The sequence below is a fragment of the Corvus cornix genome, chromosome 1 (genome assembly GCF_000738735.6).
Source record: "Corvus cornix cornix isolate S_Up_H32 chromosome 1, ASM73873v5, whole genome shotgun sequence".
Classification (NCBI taxonomy): Eukaryota; Metazoa; Chordata; class Aves; order Passeriformes; family Corvidae; genus Corvus; species Corvus cornix.
Window position 1 is genome coordinate 97,439,873 of NC_046332.1, and position 12,266 is coordinate 97,452,138.

The window sequence follows — 12,266 nt, forward strand, 5'->3', positions numbered from 1 at the left end:
AAAGGGGCATCAGTAGAGCCACTGGGATTTGTATCAAGAATATTTTCAAAGTAATTCAGGTTCAACATAAAAATTAAATACCCAAACTGAATGAAATGTTGAATGCTGAAATACCCTGGTGCTGTTGGAGGAAGATTCTAGAGTTATTGACAGTTTTACTCTCCTCTGACCAAAAACACTGAAAAACCCACAAATGACACACCAGTTTCTAGCCAGCGTAAACTTTGTTATAACAACAGAATTATGTTGGTTTAACTACACTTGATATGTATCCTCAAGCATGGTTCCTTTGTCCTGAAAGAGTAAATAACCCGGTTTCAGTTTCTGATATTTTATTACAGGTTGAGGTTTCCAAATAAAATATAAACAGATGCTTCTGAAACCAGGCTAAGAAGAAAAGCACTTAATCTACAGACAAGAGACTGAAAGCAGCTAGGTAACATAAATGAGGGGGAAAAGACAGGACTTACCTTTGAACACTGTTTATGATTCTGGCACCAAGCAAGTGACCCATTGTTCTGAAAGACAAAGGAATGTACATGAATATTAATATTTCTTTCAGGCTAGACATGCTCACCCTAACATATTTAAATGGAATACACCATCCAGTCCTGCTTAGAGAATGATGTTCTGCCGCAACATAAGTACCAACACTGAATCCTAGTCCCTTGTGTGGAGTTAAAGGCTCACACAAGTGTAAAGTGAACATAAAAAAGTTAGGAAAGCATTTCACCAGGCTAGTCTGGAGGAAAACTGACCAAAGGCATCTTTTAGTCGATCTTTGCAAACATTGCTGTCTAGAATTGCTAAGTAGTAGACAAAAGTTAACACTTGCATTTAAGCAATTTATATAGATGAGTAGTGATTCGTGGAAAGAAAGTCCATTAGTTGCATTTCAATATTCCACAATACTTAAAATAAATTGTCAAGCAAAGATAATGAACAATCTTCAAGTAAATGGAAAATTCAATTAAATGCAACATGAGTTTCCCAGAAGTCATCTGTGCCAGTTTTATTTTATATTTTTGATAATAAAGTGCATTTCCCAGATAAGGAAACACTATAGCTCCCCTTTATCCTTACTGCATTAGAACAACCAATATAGTATAACATGCAAAATAATAATTTAAGCTAAAGGAAAAGAAAACATGATGAGAAGAGAAAGATAAGTATGAAACTGGCACAGGGACAATTGGTAACTTGCTGTTCTTCTAGAGAAGTTCTGAAGGGTCAATTTTGGAAACATTATTTCCTGATTAAAAAAACCCACAGCTCAGAAAAGAGAAGTGTATATTTGTGGTGTTAAAAGATGAAACAAAATAATGATTTACTTTCTGTATAGTGGAAGACTGAAACAACATCAGGAAAACCTAAATGACTGAACATGAGAAATGGGGTACAAACTCTGCAACACATCCTAAACTGACATACTTTATAAGTCCATAATCTGGAAACAGACTGGACAAAGATTCTGGTAAATTTACTGTTCAAAACTGGAGTTCAGTTGTGAGTCTATGAGGGAGTAAATGGAAATCCTTTCATAGGAATTAGGCAAGGTATTCCCACAGGGAATGTGCCTGCAGTATACCCTCACTGTTGGCACCGACTATGGATCTGGACATCAGTTTCCAAGGAGGAGGAATTCAGATAGACCAGAATGCAAAATACTAATAAAGCAGCACTATACCTTTTTTCTCTCTCTCCTTTTTAATTTTTTTTCTTTTTTTATTAAAGAGTGATGCAAATAATGGAATAATATACATATGTTGACTTCATCTGGGATAATTTTCTTCACAGTAGTTAATATGGGCTATGCTTTGGATTTGTCCTGGAAGCAGTGTTGGTAACACAGGGATGTTCTTGTTACTGATGAGCAGTGCTTACATACAGCATCAAGGCCTTTTCTGCTCCTCACCCCATCCCACCAGTGAGAGCTAGGGGTGCACAAGGAGTTGGGAGGGGACAGAGCTGTGAGAGATGATCACAAGATCCCAACTGACCAAAGGGATATTCTATACAATATGGTGTCACACTCAACATATAATGCCAAGGGGCAGAGGAGGAAGGGATGGACATTTGGAGTGATGGCATTTGTCTTCCCAAGTCACCACTATGCATGATGAAGGGGATGGCTGAACATCTGCCTCCCCATGGGAAACAGTGAAATAATTCCTTGCTTTTCTTGTGTGTATAGCTTTTGCTTTATCTATTAAACTGTCTTTATCTCAACCCATGACGTTTTTCTACCTTTACTGTTCTGATTCTCTCCCCAATCCCACGGATCAACTGAGTGATCACATGTCAAGCTTAGTTGCCAGCTGGCTCTTAACCACAACAATACATAACTTTTTATGTATGAAACTCACACAGATAAGGTAAAAATATTTCTGTCAATGTACAGTTCAGAAGGAGAAATAGATACATTAGAATCATTGTAATTGAGACAACCACAATAGTTTCTCAAAACTGCAGCATTGCACTCTGATCTCAGCAAAGTTTATAAACTTGAATACAGTGATTTGCTACCACAACTATGAAGCCCATGCTTCGATCTCTCTTTGTGAATGTTTAAAAAGATCATGTTTGTGGCATGTCTTTATGCAAGTGTGTAGTCACATGTTCACAAAAGCTTCCAAGATGTGTCCAGCAGGTCAAGGGAAGGGATCATTCTCCTTTAATCTGCTCTCAGGAGCCACACATGGAGAACTGCATGCAGTTCTGGGATCCTCAGGACAAGAAAGTCAAGGACCTGTTGGAGTGCGTCTAGAGGAGGGCCACGAAAATAATCTGAGGACCAGAGCACCTTTCAGTAAAGGCCGAGACACTTGGGGTTGTTCAGCCAGGTGAAGAGAATTTTCCAGAGAGACCTTATTTCAGCTTCTCGTTATATAAAGGGGACTTACAAGAAAGACAGAGAGACCAAGGCCTGTAGTGACAGAACAAAGGGCGAAGATGAAAACTGAGAGAGGGTAGATTTAGACTGGATCTAGGGAAGAAAGTTTTTATGATAAAGGTGGTGAGATACTGAAACAGGTTGCCCAGAGAAGTGGTGGATGCCCCATCGCTGGAATTGTTCAATGACCAACATGATCTCTTGGAAGATCCCAGAGCAGGGAGGGGTGGACTAGATTACCTTTAAAGATCCCTTCCAACTTCAATCATTTTCTAAGTATGTGACTTCAACCATCTCCATAGTCAGAATCACAGAATGGTTTGGCTTTCACCACAGCTCTTAATCTGAATTTCAGAAAATTTATATATGTCTTATTTTTCATACGAGCTGTAATGCTAAAAATTTCTACTCCTGTATTACCGAAGAAGCTATGGGGATAATAAATATAAAGACATATCCACTCTTTTTGACTCCTTTACACTTTTTTGCAGTTATTTAGGAGCATTTTAAAACAATCAGTTCATACAATTTAATTTCAATATTTTATGAAAATTTATTTTCTCTTCCAGCAGATTACAATGCTATCACTACTTGATTTTATAATACCATTTTTATCTGTCATCACTGTAAAATTTAGCTAAAACTGAGATTTGCTAGCATAAGATTAGCGAACTATGAGCACCATGTCAGGTCCAATCCCTTTGAAAAGAGACATAAATAAAAGAAATAAAACTTTAGAACTGCTGTAAATAACATAAGCTAGTGGGAATTCTTTAGTATTACCCTCACTGCTGTATGAGGATTTATTATTTACATTTACAAATCTAGCCAGCAGCAATGTTAAAACAATATTTTATGTGCTACTTTCAATTTAACTCCCTTTCGTCTTCATATAAAATGTGACAGAAGCAGCTGATTGCAATAACAGATTAGTAGCAGCTCACCACTTTGTTTCAGTTACACTGCTACTTTCCACTGAACTAGAAAAAGCACCTCTGCTTTTAAATTATATCTGTTACTTGAGAAAATAAAGCCATAAATGCCCAGATGTGTGGCTCCCCTACTTGATAATTTCAACATCTACAACTGTTTTCATTTCTCTACTGAAAACTATTAGCACTTGAGTTAAAAGTGAAGTCTATCAAAATGTAAAAATATTGTTTAGCAGCTTCAACTTCATACAAACTAACATGATGTGAATGATCTTTCATTGTATAAGGAAAAGCAAATTCTACAGGCTTCCTTGGAACAGCAAGGTATCAGAGCAAGCACAAATGCTAAATGAAGCCTCTCCTCCACTCTGCATCCTAACACATGGTTAATCACAAACATTCAGCTGTGATTATTGCTCATGCCAGTGTACCTGGCTGAAACCATAATTTCAATCAATCAGAAATTTGCGCTTTATCTGCAGCATTTTACATGCTCCCACATTCCATTCACAGTTCCCTCCATGTCTGTTTTTCTTCAAACCCAATTCTGACTTGACCTATGCCGTGAGAGTTTTGCTTAGTCTTTAGTGGTGGCTTTAATCTGACATCCTCAAGGAAGTGTTAAATACCACTGTTCCCACCCATCTATAAGCCTTGCACAGCGTATCTTCAGGGCAACCTTGAAGGATCTTAACCTGCATACTGAAGAGAGCAAACTGCACTCAACAGGGCAAACTCCCAGTATCCCATCTTCCTGGGCCTGACACATCATATGAAAGATGTCAGGTGGAGGAGACTAAAGCAGTCTCCAACAGCATGTAGGAGATGTATTAAAGGAACTCAGGTCACCACCTGAACCCCACACACTTTCAACCTGCCCGGAAGGAAACTGTAGACAAACTTTGAGGATCAGACCTTCAAAGACCAAAGGGTTGTTTGACATGTACAAGAACAAGAGCTTACAAAAGCAAAAACAGGAGGGGCAAAAAAACTAAAACAAAACAATAGATAAATATTACAAGACTTATATGACTACAAGATCATATTACAAGACTGATTTCAGCAAATACATGTGCATACTTGCTTTCCTCTGGTAAACCACAAATGCCCTTGGTTCTAAACAGTTAAGACAAACATCTATATTCTGTGCCTTTAAAAAAGGAAATCTGTGCAGCATATCTAGTAAGGAAAAAAATACATGGAGAGAAGCAAGAAAAATCAATCTTCTATCTACAGTGGGCCCCATGGGGGGGAAAAGCTAACAACATTCACAAGCAAGTACAAACTGGTCTTTAATTGCAGCAATGGCAAAAAAAACCCAGTATAAAATTACTTAATTTTCATCTCTGTCCCTAATTACGTTAGGAGATACAACCCTTCTTTTGAAATGCCAGAGATGAGCTATGAAAATTAACCAGCCACTTAATCTCCGATGACAGTAGCTGTATACCTATTATCCGTTTTGGAAGTCTCTTCTCCCCTGCCCAATCTTCAAACCACATTTGTGTAAAACCACTGTCTCTCAGAAGTGGCCTCTCTTGACAACCTCCCTGATTCTTCAAAAATAACAAAAAAGCATAGAAATAAACTTTTCAAATAACAGCACCCGCTGAAGTAAAACAGAAGATTTGAGTAGACAAATCAATAACTGTTGCAATGATGAATTTAAAAGAACAGGCTCCCAATATACATTTTCCTTAACCTTTCAAAACTCTCAACAGCATGAAATTAAAAGTAACAGTAAAGTATAACTTGTGTTTGATATGCATTTCCTGACTGCATGTTCACTGTGACACAAATTAATACAGGGACTTACCTATGGCAGTGCTGTGTGTCCCCAGGCCCAACTCTGAAGTGCAGAACTAAGGTGCAAAATGGAATCAACAAATTCAAACTAGGCTCCCCAGCTCCCAGACACAAAGCATGCACTTAGGAATGAACTTCAGAAAAGTCTGTACACTTAGTGGGGAGACATATCAAGCCCAACAGATAGGAAGTGCCAAAGAAAAATTTATTTCTCAAAGCTCTTCTGTCAAGATTAAACACAAACTTGTAGTAAATGTATGGGCAGGGAACCACAGTACCACCTCTCCTGGGCTCTGGTATTTAGTTATCCTTTTGCATATAAATAACTGGAACACATTTTTCTTTGAAAATAAGGCAGGAAAATGAAAAGAGGGTACCCTGTTGTACAACACCATGAACACCTGCCCCAGAAGTCTTTCACCAAGTTAGAGCAAATTTAAGCCCTTATGCACTTTGAGATAACTTAGCAACAGGCTAGAGCGAAGACTAAAACCTGGCCAGTGAAACCAAACCACTCTGTAGAAATGAACAGGAGAAACATGGAGCTAGAGGTGGTGAAGGAGCAAGGTTATAAAGTTCAGTGGTGAGGTCCACCTCAGAAACAAGACTGGCTTTTTCAAGGACCACTTCTGCAAGCATATTTTTAGCATTGTTTCTACTACATGCTTGTCCAATGTACGTCAAGTCTGACAACCATCCACTGGAGAAGCCATGGCTAGAAGAAGAACAGTATGAGATGAAAACATGCATAAAATACAACAAAATAGCAGTAATATTCTGGTTCCTTGGCTTCCATTCAGGAAAGAAAGGAAGGAAATACAAACAACTGAAATGAGTACATTTTGTTCTTTATATACATATATATGTTCTGATTTCATTGTACATTATATTTTACGGAAATAATTCCTTAGTAAGGGATTTCTGTTGCCTTATAATGGTTCTAAGAATGAAACTGAAAAAAGTAAGCATCAACAAATAATAAATTGAATGTTACTGTGTAGCTTTGAGCCATTCCCATCTGTTCTGTCAGTAGATCTCAGGAAGAAGAGATCAGCACCTTCCTCTCCACATCTCCTTCTCAGGTAGAGAGCAATGAAGTCACCCCTCAGCCTCCTTCTCGCCAAACTAGACAAGCCCAAAGTCCTCAGCTGCCCCCCTCAGAACATGCCTTCCATCCCTGTCACCAGTTTGTTGCCCTCCTCTGGATGCATCCAAGGACTTTCACGTCCTTATTAAACTGTGGGGCCCAGAACTGCACGCAGCACTCCAGGTGAGGCTGCACCAACACTGAATACAGCAGAATAGTCACTATTTTGAGCAGCTCCTCATTTCAGGATGTGATTTGCCCTCTCAGCTGCTTTGGCACCCTGCTGATTCCTATTCAGCCTGATGCTGACCATCACCCCAGATCCTTTTCTGCAGGACTGCTCTCCTGCTGCTCCTCTGTCAGTTTATACTCGTGCACAGCATTATGCAGAATCCAACATTTTTTACTTGTTAAATTTCATCCCATTAAACATTGCCCAATGCTCTAACCTATCTAGATCCATGTGCAAGGTCTCTTACCACTCAAAAGAGTCACCAGCACCTCCCAGTTTAGTATCATCAGCAAACATGCACTAATGGTGCACCCAGAGCACTGATAAATGTATTAAACAGAGCTGGCTCTAAAACTAAACTCTCAGAACACCAGTGATGACCAGACACAAGCCACGTGTAGCCCCATTCACTAAAACCCTTTGAGCCCTGACCTTCAGCCAGTTCTCCCAGCACACCATGAACCCGCTCATCCCACTGCTGCTCCTGGCATTCCCTGACCCTGGCTCATCTTTTGCCATGCCTGGGGCTGTTAATGATCCTGTTACCCGCACCCAGCTCTGCCCACCCCAAGCCAGCCCCTTTGGGGCTGCTCCCCTCAGAGAGGCCATAGCCTGCAATGAGGTCATCCCCAATCCCTGGCTTTCCATGCCCTGGGAGCCAGCCCATGCTGAGACTGACAGCACAAGACTGTGCTTTAAGGTCTATAATAACATCATTCCTGATGATTCCTGATGTATAAGTAATGTCCTTAGACTTTAGTCTAGCTAGCAAAAGCACAGAGCAAAATTTCAACACAAAAACCAAATAAAGATCACCCAAACCAGACAAAACAACAAAGTATATAAAACCTACCAGAACAAAACAAAAACAGCAACAGAAAAATACTGCATAGAACTCTAACATGAGAAAAGGTAGGAGAACAAACAGCACTTAGCACATATTAGTCACACTGTTTAATATATTACCATCAGATAACTTTATGACTGTGTTATATAAACACATGTAGAAATTCAGCATTAAGCTTAACCATGTACATATATTTCCTCTGCCATCTTATAACTAAATGCAACTCTTTAAAAAAAAAAAAAATAGAAAAACCACACACCAAGCAACAGTATCCTGAAAAAGAAGGTGAAAGAAAGAAAACATTTTGGAACAAACACCCGAAGTTCTTCTGTTACTGTAAGTAGCCACTGTTATTCCTCACAACTAAATCAAATGTACAATCCCTTTAGAGGAAGCCATTTCTATACCACGGATGTTTAAACTGTAGAAAAGTCAATGCTGGTTACTGGTTAACCCAAAGTAATTAAGTTAAAGAGATGACTGAATGTAAGAAATACTTACAAAACAGATGAGCCTAAAAATTCATCCTCTGACATAACTGCAGGTTGAAAATATAAACCAAAATTAAATTATCATGGGTCACAGTGTGACTCACACTGCCATCTAATTTTAAACATCTGGGTTTAACACCAGAAAATGGATATCAAAAAAATTTTTAGATATTCAGGTTTTCTTGTCGATTTATGCTGACATTGCCATTATCTGTAATGTGCTAGCTCCTATCACAATGATATGGTGGGTCCTCTTGTAGATGAATGGCTACAAATAGAACTATATTGACCTAAACCTTGCACTGATATTTCCCAAACAGTTCATGCAATGTCGTCTTCAAACTTCATTGCTATTACAGCCAAAATATTAAAAGCCACAACTTCACATGCACCAAAAACAGGAAAAAAAAATTTTAGACCAAAAAAATTAAAGAAGAAATAAAGCAAAATCAGCAACTATCACCTAAATTTTGAGACACAACAGTATTTGTTCTCTGGCTGTCATCATTAGTAGGTTCCTAGAAAGACAATCATTGAAACCCAAAGGCCAATGAAACAGCAAAGGTCAGTAGTTTTGAAAATAGACTATGTATTGCTTGGATTAAATTTGCATCTCTAAGTATGAGACACCTTTCCTCTTTTTAGAGCACTGTCTTCTCAAATGCACAGAAAAACTACTAGATAAACACTAGCTGTAAAAACAAATGAGCCACAGGAATCCTTGTGTCTCACCACACTTGTGAGTTATGACTGCCTTCTTGTGGTTTCACAGACTTCACTCTTACCGCTTCTAAGACTGATCTCAACTGAGGTCTTATTCTATTTAGCAGAAGTTTTTACCAATCTGTAAAAGAACCCAGATGAAATAGCTTCACTTCTCCATGCAACAGGAGGAATTAAATACACTGACACTAACTTGAAGATATTAAAGTTATATATTGAATCTCAAAGTATATTTGGGCCAAATTTTGAACACATTTTTAGGGATTAAGTAATCCAGTTGAAGTGAACAGAAACTAGTCTAATAGCATTAATATGGGAAGCAAAAGATATCATGTCAACTACTTGTTTGTAAGCACTATTTCAAAATCCCCACCCTTTCAAAATGCTAATGCACCTATTCTGTTGTGTCATAAAGTAGATTTGCTATACATATGAAATAATGAGATAATAAAAGTATGTGCTGGCTCAAGGATGTGACAGAAGTGTAGCCCTGAGAAATTAACACCAAAAGAACAAAATGCACTCTAAAAATGTAATGCTTATCTATGCAAAATACAATATAAATGTAGACATATATGACCTACTTTGTATTTGAAAAAAAATACAACCAGTTCACAATATACTGTAGGATTCAATGTTTCAGAAATGCTTGCATGCTGATTTGATTTTATGACTGAAAAGTATAGCCCATATTATTGTTCCGTGTAATTATAAGATTACTGGTTAGTTGGGTGACTCTCAACACCATGTGATGTGGTCTGTTTCTCACAGGCTGCATTTGCCTCCACTGCCTACCAACAGATCATTCCAGAATCAGCTACAAAATCCCTAGGAAGTCATGTGGACCACAGAAACACATCTATTGAGTGAAAAAATGGGTTGTGATGGGCTTGATGCCTGCATTACACATATTCCAACTTTCTCTTTTCCTTCAGCCAATTCTAGTCTGGTTCCATGGACACAATGCCCATTAGTTGCTAAAGCACATTAGATACCCCTGGATTATCTCTCCCAGTTACGTTAATCCAGAAGAAGTCCATTGCATGAACTCTCAGACTGGTCCATGATGTGAAAGAAAATGTGACCATGATACTTAAGAGACTCACTCCCAAAGCAAACTCTGATCCACATTAAAACACTAATGTGTAGATGCACCTCAGACATTTCTAACATCTCCCAGACACACAAGAGTAGTAATTCAGTGCTTCCTATGAGACTAAATTTTCCTCAAAAGCCACACTGTTTCAGGGCCAGTCAGGGCAGCGTTCCTTTCTGTACTTGCAAAATGCTTAAGGTTCTGCTGTTTCACATCCTTAAGAAGCTAACCACACACACACAAAGAATATCAATGACACGTTTTTATATCATCTAAAATGTCCATTATAAATAGTCTAACCATAAACTGCACAAACAGGGGATATTCCATGCTGCGTTGTCATGGAGTAATTTCTGATTACAAAAACTGCTAAATGCACTGTATTGTACTACATACCAGTCATGTGAGGGTTTACTGCATGTTCTCCTATTCTGTTCTGGTATGTCTGAGAGGGACATCATTATATACTACATGTGTAACTTTGGCAAGATTATGGATACACACCTGTCCTTCAAACGTAGCAGCTCTTCAGTAGCCATGTTACTATGACTCAGAGTCAGGTACCATCAAATTATATGCTCACACTCTTGGGTTTAACATACTACTTATTTACAATATAATTGCACAAAATTCACATGACAAATTTCAGGAATGCACTTCCTTTCTCCTTGGCATGTGTTACTAGTTTACAAGATACTAAGTATTTCAAGCCACAGTAGCAGCCATATCCCCACAAGCTGATGGATACATATATTTTCATTTCCCCTTTAAAGAAAAGAAAAACAATGAAAATATAAATTCCACGCAGCACCTTTCTCAATAGAAAATATTTGCAACAAATATCTCCTTATTCCTATTGTCTTGATGTATTATCATAAAATTTTTCCTCTTTGAAGGCAATAAGCTCAATAAACATCATTGCCAACATGAATACTATGTTTCTTTTAATATTTTATCTCTTAATATCTTTTAAAATTTTTAAATATTAAAAATATTTAAATATTTTTAAAGCATGTAGTAAAGTATAATCTCAGCATTAAAACCTAGCACAAATAACAATCCTACAGATGAAATATGCAGTCAAAATTTGACCACAATTATTCCTTGGTAACTCCAGGGACCTACTGATATTTGTAACATTTTCTATACAAAAATAATGTTTTGGAGGAATTATTGAAGTGCATAGCAAAGCTCTCAAAAGTAAAAAGTGTAGAAATTAACACAGTCCTTGGAGTTCTAACAGTTGTATAAACAGTCTTTGGGGATATTTTTTTTTTTTCCCGTTTTCCACAGAAGACCTGTCTCAGTGAGTGAACTGCACCTCACCAGACTTGGGATTTCCTAGAAACATTTGCAAAAGGGTTGTGGCCATTCAGAAATTAGAGATTTTTTCAAATAAAAATTATCCTTGTACTTAAACAGAACAGCCTATCTGCAATCTGAACCAAAACCAACACAATATTGTTAGAAGCCACACACACACAAAAAAAGTCTTTCCCTGCAACAGTTGAAGCAGCATTTCAGAAAGAAATCTTATTTCCCAGATATATTTTAATTATTAATCTTTCCATACATCTGCCTTCATTGTAGATGTTGCAGAGAGACAGAAAAGATGTAATGGGTGCAGTTTAATTGTTTCATCTCTAAAGCTCAACTCAACAAAAATTGTATCAGCCAGCTTAACACTCTTCTCTCCATTGCTCCTATTTTTTTAGTCCTTGGCCAGACCCTTCCCAATCCAGCTCTCACTTCTGCAGAAGGCCAACACACAGGGCTGCCAAATTAAGCCTGTCATAAAAACTAGGAGATGCCAGTTGCATCTGCTCAGATACCACACATCACATCACTTACTGAATGTCCTTCTCCCAGTTGTGTCATGCAAGCAGAGGAAGCCATGATGCCCTTCTCCAGACCAGTCAGTGCTGTCATCTTTCTCCAGTTCCCAGACCTGTAAACCCTGCTGGTGTTTGTGTGCAGACCACATTTTTATTCCTATGCTACTTTAAGGAATGGTAATAGCCCCCACAGCAGCAGAAGTTGCAATGACATTGTGTTGACAATGGATGAAAAACAGGCAGCAAGGGAAGGAGCACATTGAAGGGTGGGTGATTCTTTCCCTTTCCACTTGAAATTTAACACACCTGCCCTAGCTGGAACCC

The 12,266-nt window shown here is 38.2% G+C and overlaps 1 protein-coding gene across 1 annotated transcript in view; it reads right to left on the reverse strand.

Moving 5' to 3' along the window:
- ANOS1 (anosmin 1) overlaps positions 1-12,266 on the reverse strand; it is a 134,503-nt gene that overhangs the window by 110,025 nt on the left and 12,212 nt on the right. Inside the window, exon 2 of the mRNA XM_039550253.1 lies at positions 471-518. Within this exon, the coding sequence (XP_039406187.1) occupies positions 471-518 (48 nt within the window). The remainder of the gene's footprint in view (positions 1-470; positions 519-12,266) is intronic.